The sequence below is a fragment of the Auxenochlorella protothecoides genome, assembly GCF_000733215.1.
Source record: "Auxenochlorella protothecoides strain 0710 unplaced genomic scaffold scaffold119, whole genome shotgun sequence".
NCBI lineage: Eukaryota > Viridiplantae > Chlorophyta > Trebouxiophyceae > Chlorellales > Chlorellaceae > Auxenochlorella > Auxenochlorella protothecoides.
Window position 1 is genome coordinate 97086 of NW_011934167.1, and position 20714 is coordinate 117799.

Genomic DNA, 20714 nt, shown 5'->3' on the forward strand with positions numbered 1-20714 from the left:
GGCCGCGCTGCGCCGGGGGTGGAGCCTGGGGCTGGGACCCCTGGGCAGCATCACTCCGCACCGCGCCAGCCTTGCTGCCGGACAGCGCAGGGGGTGCAGGGGGTGCACTGCTCGACGAGCGGGCCACGGGAGCGAAAGTTGCGCCGCCCTGTTTGCCACCCGCAGTGCTCGTCGCCGCCCCCGCGCCCTGACGAGGCTCGGGGACCCCCAGGGCCTTGGCTCGCAGCGCAGCGGCGGCCTTGACCTGGGAGGCGGAGGGCAGCGGCGGCTGTGGATTGGGGCCGGCCACCGCGGGCGCGGGTGCGGCGGCAGGGGTGGTGGCCTGGCCTGCGACGGGCCGCAGGCTGGAGACCGGCTCGGCGGCGGGTGCGGCAAAGGGGAAGGGCGAGCCAGCGGGTTGGGTGGCGGCCGGTTGGCCAAAGATGGAGGGCGTCTGGGGCACCTTGCCGAATATCGAGGGCGTGGAGGGCATGCTGCCAAAGATGCCGGGGGACGGGGCACCCGCGACCCCGGGTCCCCCCGCAAAGGCGAACAGGGGCGGCGAGGGTGGAGGGGCGTCTGTTCCTTTGCCCGGTGCACCAGCCACGAAACCAGGGGGCGGGTGCCCGCCGGCCCCGTTCCCAGCCGCTGCCGGCCTGCTGCCGCCAGAGCCGGAGCTGGTGGAGGGCAAGGGCTCAGACGGCCGGGTCCCGGCTTGCCCACCCCCGCTGCTGGCGCTGGAGCCCGCCGCAGGCACGCCGGGCGCGGGCACGGGGGCGGGCGGGGCTGCCTGGGGTGCCCCGCCGAGCTTGGGCCTATCCTCGCCAGGCTCGGAGACGAGCTCAAAGGAGCCCTGCGGGGCCGGGCAGCGAGCAAGCATGCTCTTTGGGATGTACAACCCAAGCCTGGTCAGACGAGTCGAATCAATCCCACCACCGCAGGCCCGTGGCAGCTACCAGAGCCGAGCAGATGCAACCAGCAGCCCCGCTCGGCCCTCGCACCTCTCGCTCGCTGTTTGATGCGCCCGAGTCCTGGTCGTCCTCGCCTGGCCCGCTTCCCTCCTTCTCGCTGCCAGCAGCAGCCTCGGAATCCTCCTCCTCCTCCTCCTCCAGGTCGTCGTCGTCACTCTCGTCTCCCAGCGGAACGGCTGCTGCAGCGGCGGCTGAGGGCGGGGCGCCCAGACCCAGACCGGAGTCCTGGCCCAGCTCGCGGGTTCCGCCAGAGGTTGCAGGCAGCGCGAGGCGTTCCAGGGGCTGTGCGACACTCAGCACGACGCTGGGCCGGCCCTCGGTCGACCCAAAGGTGTACGCGCGGAGCATGCCGTCGCTGGTTGCCACCTGCAGAGGAGATGGTACCTTTTGAGCTTAGCATGGTCATTCCCCGGCCAACCAGGTCCGATCCCCCGCACCTCAAACACCTGGCTCCCTCATGATGCCTGCCTATCAACCCGGCATCCTCCCCACCTTGCAGGAAAAACATGCCCCCAACCGCCCCCACCTGGCAAGCCCCAGGCCCCGCACAGGCGCCTGATGCCACCCTCCATCACTCACCCACAGCAGAGGCTGGGGACCCAGGTCCCCTGCCTCCGGGTCGGTTGGGTGCGACACCTCCACCTGCACGCCTGCCGTGAGGTCCACGCCCAGACCTGTCACAAAGTTGTCGCCGTCGTCGGGTGCATTGGGCAGCCGGATGGCAAGACGGTCGTCGGTGATGTCGGCCGCCACCGGGTCGCCAGAGTCCTCGAGCAGGAGCACCTGGTGTAGTGGATGCGAGGGCATATTGTTGCTCATGTGAAGGGAGTGGTTGTTGAGGAGCACGAACCCGGTGGCTGGACTGACCCCTGGGAATGGCCCCAGGACTGTCGACCCCAATGGAGCAAACAAATGCTCAATCCAGCACCCTCTCTCCTGAAAACCCCCACATCACGCAGGCGAGCCAATGGCTTCACAATCGCACTGACCCAGGCTCTGGGTCACTATGTGCCTTTGAGCAAACCTACCCCCTCGCATGCGGGCACCCACCTTGATGTGGTCATCTGCTGCCGCAGCATGCGAATAGATTGTGGCACCCCAGCCCGGAACTTCGGCCAGCCTCAGTCCACCCGCTGTCCGATCAGGAAGGACATTGAGCGCAAAGAACTCTGTGGTTAGGAATGCATTAGGGGGGTGTCGACACTGGGCACAAAGCTGGGTCGTCAGTATGGTGGAAGAGTGGCGGGTGCCCACCATTACACCCACCCTCCCAAACATGTGGAGAACCAGGGCAATCCCATGCAAAATACCTGCTGATTCATCCATGTGACACTCATCCAATAGATGCCTCTCTACCGACCTGAGAACTGGGCGCTGTTGGCGTCGGGGAGCTCTCCCTCCCACCTGAGCAGGCCCAGCGGGGCCACAGGCTGAGCCTCAGACACTGAGGAGGAGGAGGAGGATGCACGCCATGAGGGAGCTGTCGTGGGAATAGCAACCACAGCAAGATGGGGTCCACACCTGCAAAACCCATCATCTACCCACACCCCCTAGGCAAGCATCCATGTCAGCTCCTTGCCTTGCAGCAGCCGGCTCTCCACCAGGATGCGGTTTGGCTGCAGCCAGGCCAGGCTTTCCAGCTCGATGGCGGTCGCTTCTGTCTGCACCTCGATGGAGCTCAGGCGCAGCGTGCGCAGCATGGTCCACGTCCCGGTTTCAACCAGGGTCAGAGTGTCGGCGGCCCCCAGCGCCAGGAAACGGCCCGTGGGACTCCACGCCAGGCACGTGGCCGGGCCAGGGAGATTGCAAGCCAAGCGCTCAGGTTTGGCCCCAACCATGCCCTGCCACATGCTCCCTTGCCGCAGCAGGCAGGCATATCCCAGGGGAGTGCCAGGCCGGAACGCAAACTGCGGTGGGTGACCGAGGAGGGTTCGTAGGGGTGCGTCAAGGGTATTCACACCACCCGGAGCGGCGCCACCGACATGTGCTTGGAGGGCACGAAACTGCGCATGATTCCCGCTGACATCTCTCCACCTCCCACCTACCAGCTCGACCTCTTCCGGGAAATCGATTCTGCAAGGTGGTGGCCCTGGAGTCCCGTCCAGCAGGGCTGCGGTGGAGTACACCGAGACAGTGCGATGCTCGGCCACTGCCAGCAATGCGCAGGATGAGGACAGGTGCAGGCTGGCGCTGGGTGAGTGCTGGAGTAGGGCTGCCGGAGAGGGAAATGCGGCGGAGTCCAGACCATCATCCCTGTAAAGCAGGCACAGTGTTCATCTGATTGGGTAGCGGGAAAAGCAATTGACTCGCCATTGCAAAGGGATGGGGACTCGCCCCATCCATATCCCTCACCTGGCCTGGAGGACTGCCGCGGTGGCATCCGAGGCTCTTACCACCGCGATCCCTGCCAGGAAGATGGTGCGAGGGTGTTGTGCGACTTTGAATGCATGACAAGGATGGTAAAATGCCAGAAGGAGACTCCAGATACCGCTTACCGTTCTCCTGACGACAGACCAGGACCCCAGACGTGCCCGCGACTTGCAATCCAGTTCCATTGCCTAGTAACGCCGCTCCAGAGTCGATCGAGCCGATATACTTGTAGAAAAGCCCAGTCTCCTCACTGGACTCGGCTTCCTGGATGTCGTCCACCACTGTCACCGACCCAGACCCGGCCATGATTCTGGGACAGCGGCCCAGCAAGGTACGATGGGGGTCCCTTCCTAGATGTATGAGTTGAGGATACGTCGAGGATGCATAATCGAGATCGATGCCATTGGGAGGGCACGTCCAGAGTGCATGCGTTGCCGGATTCAAGCTGCAATGTAGCGCGCGCCGGATCGATGTAGCTCCAATGATGCGGCTCCCCACACCCTGAGTGCACAACCTCTTCTCGAATTTACATTATGAGGTGCATGCAGGTCTTCAATGTAAGGGTCCAATGGGATCCACACACGTAGTCTGACCAAGAGAGCAAGAAATCTTGGCTTCTGATCGGAAATTTCGGGCAGGCCAGGCACAGGGTGAGGGACTGCCCTTGGGAAGGACACCTGCTGCTATGCAAAACATGTCACCCATACCGGGAGCAAACAAAACCACCCAAATTCCAGGACTCCCACGCCGAGAGCATCACTTCACGTAGACTGTAATGCGCAGGCCATCCTCACAGTGGCTCCCCACGGAGCAAGCATACCAAAAGGTTCCCTTGGTGTCAAAAGTCTTGGAAAAGCTTCCGTCGGAGGAGGGAGGGTCGCTCACAAGGGTGTAGTTGCCGCACTCTCTGCTGGGTGTCTTGGAAACGTCGTGTGTGGGGCCTCCCGACCAACTCCACTTCACCTGGGGGCAGCACGACTTGACGCTGTGTGTGGTAAGATGAGAAAGCGGGCACAGTGCAACGAATGCATGCAGACCGAACATAGGGAACACCTTAGAAGAGAGCTGACAAGGGAGTATCTCAATGCTGAAGACAGGACGCTTACCGTGTCGCCGACAGTAATGTTAAGAGGAGGGTACACCGTGCCGAGTTTCCAGTCCACCGGGAAATCTACGACGGGTTGCGGATTAGGGTTCCAGGTCACCACCTGCCGACAGCTTCATCCTTATAATCCCACACACCACGTGTCGACCTTGAGCATTTCTCACAGACCCCTCAGTGTAGGTAGGGCATGAGGAAATGTCTAGCGCACCTGCCAGCAGCTGGCGCCCGGGAATGGAGATGGCATTGGCCGTGGCCAGGCCGACCCCGAGGATGAGGAGCACTGCAAATGTTCCCTTCATGGTGTTCCTTGAGGGATTGAGTGGGAATTGAAAGTAATTCATTGACATGCCGGTGCCGATGATACCGCGCGCAACCAAATATGAGCTCTCGAAGTTGCCGCTTTTATGTGTCGCATGCCCTCAACCATCGACATGCAAAACAAAACTTCCTTCTCAGGGTGATACCAAGCTCCCCATCCACCCATCTGGCATATAATTGGGGCATAGACAGTCGCCTTACCTCTGAATCTTGACACTAAGGTTATAACGTCTGCAAGGCATGGGAGATCCTGAAGGGTTACGATGCTGAAGTATCAACCGCGTTCACCGAGATCCTCCTTGCCGAGCCTGGAACACGCGGCAATCCCTGGTATGACGAGGGGTGACGAGACTGCAGTACACTCGCGACACTCGAGCCGTCCTGCATCTACTCAATCTCATTGCCAACTCTTTGGCAGCTTCGAGTATCTGTGAGCGCCCAGTATGTCTCGGCGCACATTCATCTCGGAGTTCCAGGTCTTTTTCGAAACCCCAGGCTCTGCATGGGTTGACCGAGCGCAGAAGGAGTGCCAAACTCTGTTTCCGATCTATTCAAATGCGACTTCAACAGTTTGGAGTGCAGGATAACTCTTCAACTAGTCGTCTAGGTGCTGGCCATGAAGCGATGCCAGCATGGATGCCCCAAAGTCTGCCACAAGGCCCAAGCCTGCCACCCAAGAACACCACACGTGGATTCTTACCACGTTCTCTGCAGTTTTCTTGGGTCGACTTGGAAAATCTAAAAGTTACAGAGCTATTGCTACATGGGGAGGACTACAACTACAACTGCAACATAGCACAGGCACGCTATGACATGTGAGGTCAGGGCGGCCATTGTCAGCAAGCACCGTACGGTTATCTACCAGCTATGCATAATTCAGACGTACAGCTCCATCTCAGGAGCTCCATCTGCATGAGTATGTGAATGTACATCTGAGGAGGGGCAAGCAGTCCAATCTTTGCGGCTGCTGCTCTGCCGGTAAACCCCTTCATCCTCAGCCATCCTGGACAGCTCCCCTGCAGGCAGCCCCAATGACCCCCCTCCCTGGCCCGCACCGTCGCTCTCCACCACAATGACGATGGCCAGGCCGGACTCGCAGTCGTTGTTCTCGTCGGAGGTGTAGACAAAAGTCCCGGGCGTGCCAAAGGTGACGGTGTACTCCCCTTGCTCGCCATCCTCGCTCACTTCCCGCAGGCCAGTGCAGATGCCGGGCCCAGGAGCCAGCGCCACGCTGTGCTCGCCGTCCCCAGCCCACCTGAAGGTCGCCTGTGGTGAACAGGGGGCCGGGGCAGGGGGTCCGAGGGCCGGCGCAGCGTGGCCTAGTGCATGGCTCCAGCCGCCGCCACCCAGCATGCGGGCTCCCCTGCTCCAGGCAGCACCCAACGCTCACCGAGTCCCCGACGACGAGGTAGATGGTCTCGTAGGTGATGCCCAGGCGCCACACGATGCGCAGAGAATCGGCTGCAGGGTGGAGGGAGGGGCGGGGTGTTCAGGGGATGGATCTGCGAGGACGTGGGACAGACGCACCCAGGGGGCCGAGGCGGGCTCATTGCTGGGACCGGGCGGGTGCAGACCCAGGGCCCCCAGCCTGCCCACACGCGCACATTGCAGCTTGCGGCCTGCACTGCCCAGATCGCGCAGGGACACGCGGCTGGCCGCCGCGGCGGTCAAGAGGCAGAGGAGGAGGACGGGGGTGAACTTGGCCATGGTAAGGAATCCTATACAGCGAGAAGGGGGAGATGTGCTGGCGAAGAGTTCGCGATGATGAACAACTGTTCAATGCAAGGGGGGTTGCAAGGGTGGCAACATGCCGACATGCCGGGGGGTGCGCGGTACCTGAGCTCCCGATCACTCCCAGGGGACGTCGAGGGTCCTCGGACCTTGGTCCTGCGGGAATGAGAGGGGCACAGCAAGGGTGTATCACATGATTTGATTCATTACAAACAGGTTGACGAGCGCATCGGCGGGGATCCTCGCGGGTTTACGAGATCGGCAATGGCAGGTCCCGCTCGAACCTCGCAACACGTTCGATGGTGACCCTCAACCCCCATCAACCCCCCTTGCATCCTCAAGGGAGTTTAGGAAGAGGATCCCACGCACCTTATTACAGATCGGAGCAAAAATGACGAGGTTTGACATCTAGCCCTTGCATGCACCCAGTTGTTCAAATATTCTGGCAGGCCACGCTTTCCATCAGGGCCTGCATCGAGCCAGATCCTTCGCGCGCCCTCGAGGTGACATTCCCCAGCAGCCCTCATCCCTGGAACACTGCCCGTGTCACCTGCCCCTGCCACCTGCCCCTGCTTGACAAGGCGCAGCACCCTGAAGGGTTTAACAGCAGACGATGGTATCTTCAAACGTAAATTGTAGCTTATGAGCTACCAGAGCAGGAATCCCCATGCACGCTCGGCGGGGGAGGCCTGAGAGGGGGTCCTGTCTTGTGACGCGGCTGCGCCGGCTCCCAGCCTAGGAGATGGCGACAACGTTTACGGTGACGATCTGGCCCTCCAGGCAGTGCTCGCCCACGGAGCAGGCGTAGGTGAAGGTGCCCGGCCTCTCGAACGTGATGGGGTAGGAGCCGGACTCGGCGGCCTCCACCAGGGGCATCAGGTCAGTGCAGACGCCGGGGCCGGGAGAGGTCGCGACGTCGTGGGGGGAGCCCCCGGACCACTGGAAGGTGATGGTGTCGCCGACAGTGACGTCGAGCGGCGTGTAATTGGTCCCGCGCGTCCACCGGACCACGTTGCTGGTGGAGTTGCGGCCGCCGTAGGCGCCGCCCTCGTACCGCCCGCTGTTGTTCTGGCCATCGTAACGCTCGTCGTCATCCTCGTACCGCGCGCCGCCCTCGTACCGGCCGCCCTCCTCCTCGCTCTCGTAGCGGGTGGTGGAGGGACTCCCGTACCGGCTCTCTGAGGTGGGGGCCTTGGAGCCCTCGCCGTAGCGGGTGCCGCCCTCGTAGCGACCGCCGTCGTTCTCGCCGTCATAGCGGGTGGTGGCGCTGGAGCCGTACCGGCCCTCGGAGGTGGGGGCCCTGGCGCCCTCACCGTAGCGGGTGCCACCCTCGTAGCGACCGCCGTCGTTCTCGCCGTCGTAGCGGGTGGTGGTGCTCTCCTCGTAGCGGTCCTCGCTCTCCTCGCCGGTGTAGCGGCTGGTGCTGGGGCCGCCGCCGTAGCGGCTGCTCCCGGCCTCGGCGCTGGGGGCCTTGGCCGCCGCGCCCTCGCCGTAGCGGGTGCCGCCCTCGTACCGCCCGGCGCTGTCCTCGCCGTCATACCGACCGTCGCCGTCGTCGTCACTCTGGTGCAGGGTGCGGGCAGCCAGGGCGGAGCTCAGCATGCACAGCATGAGTAGGGCGAGGAGCTTGGCCATGGTGTCTGCACGGGGGACGGTAGTATGGGGTTGTCAGTGAGGGGAGAAAGGCTCATGCCTGGGCGGGCGGGCAGACGAGGCATCGGGCGGGGGGGGGTGTGTCATGACGTCATCTCGGTGGTACTCACCGGGTAGGGGGAGGCCCTGGTCTTGATGGGCAACTCGTTTACACCTGCGAAGATATGGGGTTAATAATTAGTAACAAAAATAACATGGCCCACGCTGCCGCGGCCGACCAATGTGGCGATGCGCATGTGCGCAAAGGCTGCGCACATACATTGGATGTGGGCGTACGCCATCATGAGAGGCTTGGGCCTCCATATTCCCATAACCCAACGCCCCACACCTTGGGATAGAGTCCTTCTGGGCGAGACTGCTTAAATGATTGCAATTTGTGGCACTGAGGTCATCAAATGCTTTTAATGGGAATATCTGACGCGGGGCCAGCAATCGGGCGTACGCCTCCTCCCGCCAGCTCCGACTTCATTGGACGCTAGGGTTTCGCAGCGCACGCCTGTCCTTGCGCTCGCATGTTCCCAGATGTTCGTGGAAAACACACGATTAATTCAGCAAGGACTACTTTGGAGTATAATCACACACAGTGTCGCAATGCATCCAGCGGATGGGACTTCAGTGCTGAGTGGCGACGCGGCCCCCCCTGCGTCAAGCGAAAAGTGCTTCAATGCTCCTCGGCAGTCCAGCGCACGATGTCGTCGCGAACCTCGCCGCTGAGTATCCTCAGGATGCTGGGCACCAGGCTGCTGGCCGGGTGTGACCTGAGATCCGGCCACTGGTGGTGAAACGGCTCCGAATCTCGACGGATGACCGCCCCGATCCGCAGCTGCATGGGCAGAGCGGCGGTGATGGTCATTGGCAAGATGAGGGTGGGGAGGCCTGTCGCCCAAACGCACCGGCTTGGCGACTTGCACTTGCGATCATAGCGGGCTTGATGAGATGTGAAACGATGAAGGGTCTATTTCGCTCAAGCTCCTGGCCCAGGGTGCTGGGGGCATCAGAATCACCACATCATCCGATGAGCCTGGCAGCCCACCTCTTGCAATCGATGGGTCTTAATCTCGCTGCGCAAGGCTGCCACGACACCGTAGACTGCAGCATTGACGAGTGTGTATATAGCCCATTCCGGAGCTGGGCAGGACTCGCCTATGTGTATGGGATGTGGAGGGTCTGCTCTGATGCAAAGCAGATTAGCATGTTTTGTGCCTTACCCTGCAGCCAACCCTCCTGCTCCAACACGCGCACCGAGCCTTCCTGTGGTGACGAGGTAGCAGCTGTCGGGTGTGGGTCGCACTAGAGGTAACAGGTACTTGGCTGCCAATACCTGGCTGAAGACACGGTGCGAGAGTGCCGATTCCAGCTCTGGAGCTGGCAGGACCGACAGGGGACCTGTGGGGGCAGTTGGGTGGGGAGATCTAGAGCAAGGGTCTATAGGCAGGCAACACAGCCCGTTGCCTAGAAGTGCTCCGCCCACATCTCACCTTTCGCGACACTGCCTCCCATGCATGCGAAGATATGGTCCACCACCCCGCCCCTCTCGCTGCGAATGTACTCAGCCAGGTCCTGCAGGCCCTGCTCTGTGCTGTAGTCTACGACCGGCGCGTCCCACTGCTGTGAACTCGGATAATGTCCGAATTCCTTTGAGAATGCCTCTTTGCTTTCGCCAGATCGAAAAGGTGCTATCACGTTTGCCCCGAGCTGCACAAGGCCCAGGGCTGCCCCACCCCCGACAATGCCGCTCGCCCCCAGCACCAGCACCACTTTGCCATGCACGGGGGAGAGCGTGCTGGCCATGCGATTGCTTGGATTGCAGGTCGCGAGCGGGGGGTGCTCAGATACCCGTCCAATCCTTGATAAAGTGTAATGACCTTGAGGGAGCTCCCGGTCGCCAACTGTTCATCAATACGGCTAAGCTTGATTTGAAGACCAGCTCAGCAAGCAGTCAAACTCTCTTATGATAGTGTCCAGGCCGCACTCACACTTCCATTGTCTAAAGAATAGCTCACAACGAAGAAGAGAATGCAAGGCTGCTATGGATTTGTGGATGACAGCATCTGCAGTCGTTGTTGCAACTGCTCAACCCTGGCCTTGGTCACGGCCAGCTCCGCCTCCAGTTCCTCCCTCCCTGGCTCGGCCACGCTGTAGGGTTGAAGCAAGTGCTTGGAGAAGGCCCTGATGCCCTCCGTACCCCGAACCTGCAGCGAGAGGCCATGTGCATCGTTGAGGATACTGAGAAGGGCGGGGCAATGGCTTTCCACCCATGCCCTTGCATGGACTCGGCGACTCCTCCATCCCGCACCAGGCGCCCAGTCCACGCCAGCACAGGGCAGTCTGTGGATCCCCACACCCCTCATATCCCAGCGCGTCACCTCCTCGTTCAAGAGAGGCAGCTGCACTATGTGGAAGTCGTCGTACAGCTCAAAGTACTGGTCCAGGTACTTTTGCTGCATCCTGACCCTCGCCTCCATCAGGCGCGAGGTCCCGACTGCGGGGTCCGGACGGCGAGGTGAGAGCTAGGATCTGTCGCTGGCTCAAGGATGGCTTCCGATACCCGCCCGCCCGGCGGCTCAAGCCCGGCGGCAGCATGCAGCGAGGGGTGCTGGCCCCATCGTCAGGCTCCATTTCTCAATGTCCCCCCCGCAACACCGCCCCATCTCAAGGCCACCCACCTCCATCCGGGAAGATGATCTGGTTGATGACCACGTTCCGGGAATCGATGCTGAATCGGGCAAGTTCCTGTATGAGGCGCTCGGTCTCGTAGAGCGACAGGAACTCCGGGATGCACACGCAGACAAAGGTGGTCATGGCAGGGTCCTTGAACTGCCGGTTCACCTCTTCCACGACCCCCTGAAGTGGGGGAGGGCGGAGTTATATCCATCTGCTCACGCTAACCCTTTGGGAAAGGGCGGGTGCTCCAGAGGCAAGAGGGCATGGGATGCAAGGTGGGTGCCAAAGGCCTGGCGCCCCAAGAGGGGAAGATGGTGCTGCTGGCAAGGAGGAGCTGCCTTGTTTGAGGTACACGCCTGCCGGCCGCCAGGCTCAATCCTGGCCCCAACCCCACCGTTACCTCTCCCATACGCCATCATCGCCGATGCCCCACCTTGAGAGCAACCAGCTTCTGGGAGGCCTGCTCAATGATGTCGCCCTCACCGCCTGCACCCAGCAGCGCAGTGACCTGGCTCAGCATCCCCCCAAATGACTCCTTCAGGCTCATCAGCTTGCCCAGCCCCTTCTCCAGGGTGGTGGGGAACTGTAGCAGCCGCAGCGTGTGCCCGGTTGGCGCCGTGTCAAAGACGATGCAGCTGTAGTCCAAACTGTTGACCTGGGAGGTTGTTGGGGCGGGAAATTAAGGGGTGCAGAGGCATGTGTTGGCCATCAAGCATCAGTCTCTCCAGCCGGAGCGAGACAGCTGGTCTCCCATCGCATGCCCTCCCTGTGGCGGCAGGCAGGCGTCGCGCCTCAAGCATGCACCAACACACCTGCTTGATGACCTCGGCGAAGCTCATGGCCTCATCGATGCCGGGGATGGAGCTGGAGATGTCTGCCAGAAAGGAGCCGGGCCCTGCCAGCTCCGACAGCTCATTGGTGCCGGGGTTGGGGTCCACCTCCTGCATGAAGTGCAGGGCGATGGTGTGCCATCGTCCTCAACTCAGCAACCCTCGGTAGAGTGACATGCCTGTCCCGTGCCATGCACAATGATGGGTGCTCACATCGGCGACGCCCCCACGCAAAACACACCTCCCTCGCTCTGGCAACCGGGGCCTCCCTTGACGCACCATGGCGCTCAGATTGGTGAAGCCTTGCACCAGGGACGGCACGGATGCGAACTTCTGGCGAAACGCATCCGACAGGTTGTGAGCGGGGTCTGTCGAGATGATCAGCACACTCTCCCGCACTGCTGCCAACTGCACGGCCAGGCTGCAGGCCGTGGTCGTTTTACCTACGCCTCCTTTTCCCCCGACAAACACCCATTTCAAACTGGTCTGATCCAGTACGTTCTGAAGGGTGGGGGGAAAGGTAGAGGGCGTGGTGTCAACCACAGCCGCTGTCGCCATCGCTTCCTCTGCCACACAAGTATCCGCTCCGGGAACAGATCCACAGGGAATGTTGATAAATCCAACGATTGTAAATGAGCCTAGTGTTGAGCCATGAAGTTGCTGCCAGCATGGGGCGCGAGAGGAGTCCGAATCGATCGCAACAGCTCTCCGGCGCGACCTGCTGTGCATGACGGGAAACATCTCGTTGCCAACAGTGCAGCCTCTTGACACCTAACCTGACCTGGCCTCGACATCCGCGGAGCCTGACATTCAGAGACCAGACAGTGCCATCAGTCCACACCTTGTGGACAGTAATGGTACACCTGCGTCGCTACTCAGCATCCCATGCAAACCGGCCCTCCACCTGAGAGTGATCCAGAGGTCGACGAGAAATACAAGCGATTGGCGGCATGGGGCCACCTAGTCATGGAGAACGGAGCGCAGGAGGAGCGCGAGGCACCCTGCAAGTACCTTGTGGAAGGTAATGCACCTGTGCTGCCTGCTTGGTCGGCTGAGACCATTCCCTACGAGCGGCACGTCAAATGCAAAGCATGTCGCATCCGCTCCCACCTTGAGAGGGGGTGTGGCAAGAGGCGGCAGACTGCCTCAGCAAGCAAATGAGGGCCAAGATGACCTTGCACCTTTTGTGAATCCCATGTTTGTAATCTACTGGATCAGCAAGCAGGCAGGCAACGCGTGTGCAGGGTAGCATTACCCTCGGACGGGCGATGGGGGTGGGGAATCCCCCCACGCACCGCTCTTGGCCTTCTGAGGCCCCGGGCATCCAGCACGACTGATATGTGCATACGGCGTTCCATCGCCCTTGAGATCGATACTCTATCCGGTACAATGATAATTCAACAGAACAATCTGCATCGTGCGGCGCTTTCGCACCCCGGCGTCACATGGCAAAGCCCTGCAAAACTGGAAAATCTATCGACCAAACGAGGGGGCCTCGCATCGCGAACAAGCATGTTAAGATCTAGAAAAGGCTTATTTGACAATATTTGAGGGGGGATGTCCATGGAAGGGGGAGTTGCGACTTGTTCCGGGGGCGTGATATTGTGGCGCATGAAGGGTACTCGGAGGGTGCAAAGCAGCACAATGCGCAAAAGGACGAGGGCATCCCCAATAGGCGGCGGGGCCTTGGAAAGGCTCGACGGGCGGCGCTGGCCAAGCGCAAGGAGGCCGCAGAGAGAGTCGACGGCAGCCCCGCCCCAGAAACCGACGCCACAGCGGCACATCGCGCGGCTGTTCAGCCTCCTGTCCTACAAGCAGGGCCTGGAGGCGGTGCACATTCCTGGCACTTTGACGACGCTGCTGGCGCTGCTTCAGCGTCATGAGAAATACAACAAGGACAACATTGAGAAGTTGACGGGGCTGCAGCTGCCCACTGAGAGGGAGTGGAATATGTACACGGCGGTTGAGGTGAGGGACGTCGCTAGATACTGTGGTGGAGGGGGTTTTGTGTTGCAGAGAGGCCTTCTGCTATTTACCTCGACCACGGGCTGCTTTCCTTGGGAAGCTTCGGTAGGGTTGCCCTTCACTGTTCAATACTCTGTGGACCGGTTTGCAGCGGTGTTTTGCCATGGGAGAGTCCTGAACCCACTACTGCCCATCACCCACACCAACCCCAAGCAAATCCCTCCAATCTCAGGTGCTGAAAGTCCTCAACCTCGAGAAGGTCTGTGCCACTGACGGCACAAAGATCACCGCCAAGAAACGCAGGGCGATCGAAACCCGCCTCCACAGCAAACTGGAGGAGTTCGAGGTGGAGGTGAGCGAAAAGGGAAAGGTGGCGAAGAAGAGGACGAGAAGAAGACGGGCGGCAGAGAGGAGACGAAGACGGACTGGTTTGTCCACATCGGCTGGGCCTTCTTCACCGTCCTCTTCAACTTCCGGCGCTTCTAGGGCTGCGGCTTGTACTCGGCGGGGCACTGGCGGACCAACGGCTACAGCGTCTCGGTGACCCTGCGGCGGCAGAGAGGACCTCCCCGGCCCGGCGACCCCCCACCCCGCCCCCCCGACACCCCAAAGACCAGCGGCAAACGCGACCGCAGCCGGGCGCCCTTGGGCGCCCCAAAGGGCAGGGGAATCGCCGACGAATACTACCGGTGAGTGGTCCGTGACTGTACCAATGGGGTGTGTGCTGCTGGGGATCGATCTCCTGGCTAGTCGACATGCTGCTGTGATTGCCTGGGACACTTGCAAGTGGTGCGGGAGTGTTGGCTGCTCTGTTCCTGGGAGTGACTGTGGATGTGGTGTATACTAGCAGCGAGGTGCACCCATCTTTCCCACCCACCCATTCCCCCGCCAACCACCCACACTTGCCGCGCTCCTACAACACGACTCACCCCATACCACCCACCTATACACACCTCTGCAGGCAGGACCCCCCTCCAGACGATGCCAGGATAGACAAGTACGTCGGCATCGACCCCGGGCGGACCAAGATGTTTACCGCGGTGGACGAACACGCTGATGTCACGTCCCTCTCCTCAAGGAGTTTCACGCCATGTTGGGGTCCAAGCGGCGGGAGAAGACTATTGGGAAGTGGCACGCGGAGGCCCCACCCTATGTCAAGAAGCTGCACAAGTGAGTGGTGTTTGGTGTGTGGGGTGTATGCTGGGACAGGCCCCACAGGGGCGGGCACTGTGTCACGACACCCCGCATTGCTCCAACTGTACCAATCTCCTTGCTCAAACCCATCTTCCCACAGGTGCCCAACCCACAAGACAGCCAGCACAGAGGTCCTTTTATTGCGGGTTGCGTGGATCATTCCCTACCAGCGACGGGGCCTGGCCTGGCGCATCTACAAGAAGCCCTTCCGCAAGCAGCGGCACCATGCCTACGTCGGCAGGGAGCGGGCCATCAATTGGCAGGCAGAGCAGTTCCACGCCCCCCCGCGCATGACTACCATCGTCGGCGTGGGCAACTGGTCGGCCCAGGACGGAGGGGGGATCATGCGGGGGACTCCGCCGAGGCCCTGGATACGTTCCTTGGGGCGCCTGCGGCGCGTGTGCAGGGTGGTGGTGGTTGACCAGCACAGGACTTTCAACTGTGCTGCGGCTGTCACACCTCCCTGCATGCCCACCAGCACAAACAGGTCTGCGACGGCGTGGAGGAGCGGATAGAGATGTGGGACACCAAGCGGTGTACCAAAACGGGCAGCAAAGTCCATGTTGTAAACCGTAACATGTACGTAGTTGTCAACATGCTCATGCTGACCAGGTGCTTCTCTGCGAATGCACCTCGTCCATCAGCTTTTGGGGGGGCCTGGCCCCCTTTCCAATCCCCCCCCCCTCCCCCTTTCCCAATGGTTCGCCATTCCAGGCAACCAACTGCGCCAGCGGTAACCCATTTGCGGGAAGAAGCTGTTTGCAACCGGCGCAAGCCTGGAACAAGGTATTCCCTTGCATTCATTTGCTGACGGGTCACGCCCCCCCTTGCACCATTAGGAGCCAGTCCTGCCACAAGTTCCACCGCAGGAAAGGCAGAAACGAATCTTAACGGTCCAACAATGCTTTACTCTGGGAGGGTACCATAGAAACTAATACTTCAAGGGGCTTGCAGAAAACTCCACCAGCAAAAAGCCTGACATCCACGTCGCCATCAGTTGTTAAGTCAGCCGTCATGTACTGCTGGCTATGAGATTCCTGCTCATCAAACACAATCTCCTCCAATGCTGTGTCCTTGCACTCCGGCGAATCTTTCACACAATTAGAAGATGGGGTGGGAGGGTTGGAAGGAAGCACACTGCGGATGGAGTAAAATTCACCACAGATAGCTCCTCGAGCGTGATATCTCGTCATTACAAATCCGGGATTACGTGGGGGTGCTGTTGTTGAAAAGTCCCTCCGGAGAGATGTTGTTGTTTTGGTCGGAAGCAGTGCAAACTACACTCCTGATATCTACAAGGGTCCTATAGTCGATTGGCACATTGAATGTGGCCGTACGAGTAGCAGGGTCGATGGATCTCGTGAATGTATCCATCACATAATCCCTATCGTTTCGAACTGAACAGGTAACCGAGGTGGCCGCAAACTCACTTTCCACAGACAACATGATGCGGGAATTCGCACCATCTTTGATCGCTTCCCAGGTCCCATATGGAGCTGGTAATTCAGCTGGCGATGGGGATGGCCCGGGGCTTGGTGAGGGACTGGCGTTTGGAGAGGGGCTGGGTCCTGGCGGGGTCGGACTGGTGTCAGGCGTGGTGCTTGGGCTGGCAGCCTCGAGGCACTGGACTCCAACAATGACGCCTGCGCCTGCCAACTCGTTTGCGTCCAAAGCCCCTGGTGTGCGCCTGACACAACCTGCCTCGGCCTGCAGGCGAAAAGAGGGGAAAGAGGATTGACATGCCTGTGGCGATTGCACAAAGGTAATCCCCTGCAGTGATGAGGGGGCATCCCAGAGATTACCTGGCCAGAGCAATCCCCAGCACTCGCTCACCGTGGCCTTTGTGCTGTCGCTGGCGGCGGAACCGGTGGCACGAGCCTCGGCAGCCCCTGGACGGGAGGTGGTGGCAGAGACCTGTGCGAGGGTGCTTGCAGACCTGCCCGAGTCACTGGAGCTTCCTGCAAAGCCTCCCGAGGAGGAGGCGGGCAGCACCCCATCGCTCGAGGCCTGCATGATGGGGGTTTGCATGGTGTGCTATCGGGAGTCGCTGTGAGTTGGCAGCATGCTTTGGTACTGAGGTATCCCATCCCCACTGCACCCCCACAGAACCTGCCTGCCCGCTGCCGACTCCTTTCACGGAAGAGCCCTCAAGCGAGCTTATCGCCTGGACGGTCGACGCAGCACTGGCTCCAATACCCGAAGCCGACCCAGATGCCACCCCTGAGGCGGACGTCAAGGACCTGAGGGGTAACAAGGAAGAAACCCTTGATCATGGGATGTTCTTGGGCAGGGGGGTCGGAGCACTCGAGCGGATTTTGTCGGGATGACGTTGCTACACCATTCGCTGCGTGCATGACCGAAATGTTGCGTGTGGAGCCTTCCAACCCTTCAAAATGTCCATGTATACACCTTGACTCCGCCGTGGTGAAGAGGGCGAGTGCAAAGATGAGCACCGTTGCGCATGCGCCGTTGCTCAGCTGTACACGCATTCTTGCTAACTCCCTATACCAGACAGCCCGCAGTAACTAAATAGGGGTAAAACCCCCTTTGTAATGTTCCTTTGCTGACTCAGTAATGTGAATCGGATGTGGAGGAGCTCCAAGGTGTACTTGGCAGCCCTCACTGACCGAGTCACCGTCTGTACAATCTTCCCGGGCTGGCCGTCGGTCCGACCAACGAAATCGCCCACGACCACATGCACGAGACGCCAGGAACCAGGACTATACCGAGCATATATGGAACAATTTGGACTTATTTAGGTTGCATCCAGTCTATGGGGTCATTGACTTACTTGGCGCGGACTGAGCTTGGGTCGGTCCGGCCGAGACTCACTTGTCGACGTCACATGACCGCGGGCCACTGTACAGCTGCAGGACGGGAAGGACTGCGACCGGAGTTCCGTGGGAGTGAGGCTGATTAAGATCACCTTTGCGATTGGTAAGAATCCCTGATTCGCTTCTATATTCCACAAGGTGACAGGATAGGGAGGGCTACTGGATGGTCACCTTTATGAACAGCCGGGCAGGAGTTTAACAGCGGCCTTGGAGGCAACCAAACATGACGGCTCCATAGGATCGCCCTAAGAATAATGCCTGAGTTCCATTCGAATGCGTCTGGATTCAAAGACATTTTGAAGCTCTTGATGCACCTGTTGTATCTCCAGAAAGGCAGACTTCAGTCTCGACCGCACAGCAACAGGGGCCCAGGAAGGAGTAACGGGAATCGCATCTTGATGAACATAGGCTTGCAGAGGCTGTAGCAGCCAAACCCTGACACCCAAGAGCCGTTCGAATGTAAGATCAGCCGCCAGGCACTGATGCTAGAAACCACGTCGCAAACCAAGCACAATCTGCCCCAAAGCTGCATTCGTTGACTCCTGTGAATAATCTATATCACAAGTGGATGGGATGGCAAGGGAAAGGCGAAGTTCGTAAAATATGGATGGGAATCACCATAGGTCAATCCGCGGGTCTTGGATTGCAAGGGCGACACCTGCATCACTAGTTGTTGTCCGTCAGGAATGCCGGTGCAGAGACATTGTTTTCTTCATCAGTGGCAACGCAAACGACACTCTCGGCATCTGCATATGTCTCATAAGTGATTGGCACATTGAAAGTGGCGGTTTTAGACGCAGGGAAGAACGTGGTGTATGTATTGATCGGATTGTTACTGAGGTCCCGAAGCGCACAGGTGACTGAGGTGGCCGGGAACTCGATCTCCACAGATGCCACAAAGCTGTAGGACTCCCCTCCATTGTTGACCGTGGCCCATAGACCATCAAGTGCTGGTACTTCAGCTGGCGATGGGGATGGCCCGGGGCTTGGTGAGGGACTTGTGTATGGAGAGGGGCTGGATCCTGGCGGGGTCGGGCTGGTTTCAGGCAAGGTGCTGGGGCTGGCAGCCTCGAGGCACTGGACTACAACAATATGGCTTGGTAGAGGGGTCGGAGTCGACCAGCACCGTCCAGGGGCCGATTGCAGAAAGTTCCACGGCTATAATATGTTGGGCGATTTACAAGGAATGTTTCTGGACCATGAGCTCTTGGAATCGCCCACCTTGCCTCAGTTATGGTCAGGAATGAGAGGGCGAAGGTGTGCAAGGTCGTGTATGGGCCGCCGCGGCGCCTGGCGGTGTTAGTCGTGCGAGGTTGCATCTTAGGCACCTCAGATGCTTGTACTCTTCTTGAACTGACCAATTTGCCCCCGATTTCCACCAAGGTAAAGAAATTCAATATATTGGATACTAATTACCTTGTCAAGCTTTTTCGGCTGTGAGGATCGGGTATTGGCTACATCGGTCCCGCACACCCCGCGATCTTGCCAAGGGCATCGCCGATGGTGCGAAACATCCTAGGGGACGACTTACACACCATGCTGGTGCAATTCTTGATGTTGAAACTCGCATCTGTGCATCGTCTTCGTCTCCATGCTCGACTGGCCCCTCACATAAGGCGACGTGTCTTCCGCCTTCCCCTGCGGGTGTACGGCACGTGCTCAGGTACACAAGCAAGCCTCGACAGCATGGCGTGTTCACCGTAATGGGGCTATGGTGTATTTTCACACAGGGCAATATGTTCAGGAATATATGCGCACGGAAATATGACCTTTCCGGCTGTGGCAACAACAAACATTTCTGTGGCGATTGTTAGGGATGCGGCGAGCCAGCGGGCAGGGTGCCGTGCCTTCCCAACACCATGAAATCAAGCCGCTGGCAGCAGCGTGTCAGATGGAAAGCACCATAAGGTTCTATCCCCTCACAGGAGTAAGCGTGCGTTTTTAAGAGTCCCACAGATGAAACAGAGCTCGTTTCAGGATCGACCCAGCATTCACAGACTCCGCTCCTGGGTCTCTTCATGATGATCTCACCACATCATGAGGAACTCGTTCATCGTTGGATTGTGGCGTCGTCCTGAACAGCTGGAATAATGTTGGAGCGCTCACAGATACCTGGGCGTCGGCATACAACCCCCTGGCCAACTTTGGTCATGCACATCATCGAATCAGGAGGGCGGTGTGCTCCGTCACCTCCCTCCTGCCAGGTCCTCTGCCCTCCATGGCGGAGGTGAGCTCCCCATGGTAGGTCCGTACCTGCGTGGGAGAAGTTCATTGGTGTAGACGTGATGGTCATCCCATGGTGTGGGTCGCCATGGCAGGCGATGAGGTTGATGGGGCCTCCCTCCCCGAGATCATTGAGTTATGTGCCATCTGAGCTCACGAAAAGTGCCTCCCACCCAAGAGCCTGCCACTGCCGACCCTCCCCCCCGCCAGCATGTCCCACCTCCTCCAGAAGGCCTGCATACTGGGTGAGGACCTGGGCACGCTGAGCCTCGTGGGCCTGCCTCACCTCCCGCAGCCGCTCCCGCAGCGTCCGGATCTGTGCGGAGCAAGCAAAAAAGAGGTGAGTGTGGGGTCGGAGTGGTGCGGCACGCTGTGCCTGGCGCTGCACCCCAGGGCGACAAGCGGCACCACGACATGTCGGCGGGCGTGCTAAAAGGGCGAGAGAAGCCCTTGGCAATCCGCGCGCTCCCTGCCTACTGGGGTGCAGGCCTCGATTGCACCCCCCTTCACCCATGATGACAGTCCAGGCCGTGGATCTGCGGTGCTCAGCAAGACGGCCCCCTAACCCTCAGCGGCACTCCAGCTCGCCCACATCACTCCCCCCTCCAAAAGCAAAACGCACCGTGGCCTCGTTCTCGGCGAGCTTGGCCGCGTTGGCGGCGTTCTCGGCCTCGTAGGCCTCCTTGTCGCGCAGCTGCTCCTCGATGTTCCCCTCTGCTGCCTCCTTCCGCACCGCGCACTGCGGGGGAGAGGTGTGGGGCGACAGTTGCTTTTGTGCGTGTGTGAGTGGAAAGGGCGGCGTCCCCATCGCCAGCACCGGGTGCCGGCACCAAGAGGGGTGCACCCCGACCCCGTGGAAGCTGCCGCAAAGCTGGCG

General features: G+C 60.0%; 7 protein-coding genes across 7 annotated transcripts in view; 2 read left to right on the top strand and 5 right to left on the bottom strand.

Moving 5' to 3' along the window:
• The window catches only part of F751_0938 (hypothetical protein), a gene marked incomplete at both ends in the record, with an annotated part of 7004 nt that extends 3378 nt beyond the window's left edge, over nt 1-3626 (bottom strand). Inside the window, 8 exons of the mRNA XM_011398298.1 lie at nt 62-564; nt 1163-1316; nt 1530-1733; nt 2001-2119; nt 2311-2386; nt 2552-2720; nt 3303-3354; nt 3446-3626. Coding sequence (XP_011396600.1) covers nt 62-564; nt 1163-1316; nt 1530-1733; nt 2001-2119; nt 2311-2386; nt 2552-2720; nt 3303-3354; nt 3446-3626 — 1458 coding nt within the window. The remainder of the gene's footprint in view (nt 1-61; nt 565-1162; nt 1317-1529; nt 1734-2000; nt 2120-2310; nt 2387-2551; nt 2721-3302; nt 3355-3445) is intronic.
• Nucleotides 3627-4076: 450 nt separating this feature from the next.
• On the bottom strand, nt 4077-6450 carry F751_0939 (hypothetical protein; the record flags this gene model as incomplete). Its single annotated transcript, XM_011398299.1, has 6 exons — nt 4077-4227; nt 4416-4491; nt 4634-4705; nt 5799-6009; nt 6134-6204; nt 6348-6450. The coding sequence occupies 6 exons, from the start codon at nt 6448-6450 to the stop codon at nt 4077-4079; spliced, it is 684 nt and encodes a 227-aa protein (XP_011396601.1).
• A 759-nt stretch (nt 6451-7209) lies between these two features.
• On the bottom strand, nt 7210-9918 carry F751_0940 (hypothetical protein; the record flags this gene model as incomplete). The annotated part of the gene is made up of 4 exons (XM_011398300.1): nt 7210-7872; nt 8238-8281; nt 9370-9513; nt 9606-9918. 4 exons carry the CDS (start codon nt 9916-9918, stop codon nt 7210-7212), a joined length of 1164 nt encoding a protein of 387 aa, XP_011396602.1.
• Nucleotides 9919-10154: 236 nt separating this feature from the next.
• F751_0941 (ATPase GET3) lies at nt 10155-11903 on the bottom strand (the record flags this gene model as incomplete). The annotated part of the gene is made up of 6 exons (XM_011398301.1): nt 10155-10319; nt 10494-10609; nt 10794-10971; nt 11225-11446; nt 11604-11732; nt 11901-11903. 6 exons carry the CDS (start codon nt 11901-11903, stop codon nt 10155-10157), a joined length of 813 nt encoding a protein of 270 aa, XP_011396603.1.
• Nucleotides 11904-13265: 1362 nt separating this feature from the next.
• On the top strand, nt 13266-15517 carry F751_0942 (hypothetical protein; the record flags this gene model as incomplete). The annotated part of the gene is made up of 7 exons (XM_011398302.1): nt 13266-13589; nt 13819-13938; nt 14073-14275; nt 14548-14616; nt 14881-15082; nt 15268-15316; nt 15495-15517. 7 exons carry the CDS (start codon nt 13266-13268, stop codon nt 15515-15517), a joined length of 990 nt encoding a protein of 329 aa, XP_011396604.1.
• A 3065-nt stretch (nt 15518-18582) lies between these two features.
• F751_0943 (hypothetical protein) lies at nt 18583-18861 on the top strand (the record flags this gene model as incomplete). Its single annotated transcript, XM_011398303.1, has 1 exon — nt 18583-18861. The coding sequence occupies one exon, from the start codon at nt 18583-18585 to the stop codon at nt 18859-18861; it is 279 nt and encodes a 92-aa protein (XP_011396605.1).
• A 910-nt stretch (nt 18862-19771) lies between these two features.
• Nucleotides 19772-20714, bottom strand: part of F751_0944 (putative kinetochore protein NUF2) — a gene marked incomplete at both ends in the record, with an annotated part of 3624 nt that continues 2681 nt past the window's right edge. Inside the window, 3 exons of the mRNA XM_011398304.1 lie at nt 19772-19867; nt 20058-20153; nt 20460-20576. Of these exons, the coding sequence (XP_011396606.1) occupies nt 19772-19867; nt 20058-20153; nt 20460-20576 (309 nt within the window). The remainder of the gene's footprint in view (nt 19868-20057; nt 20154-20459; nt 20577-20714) is intronic.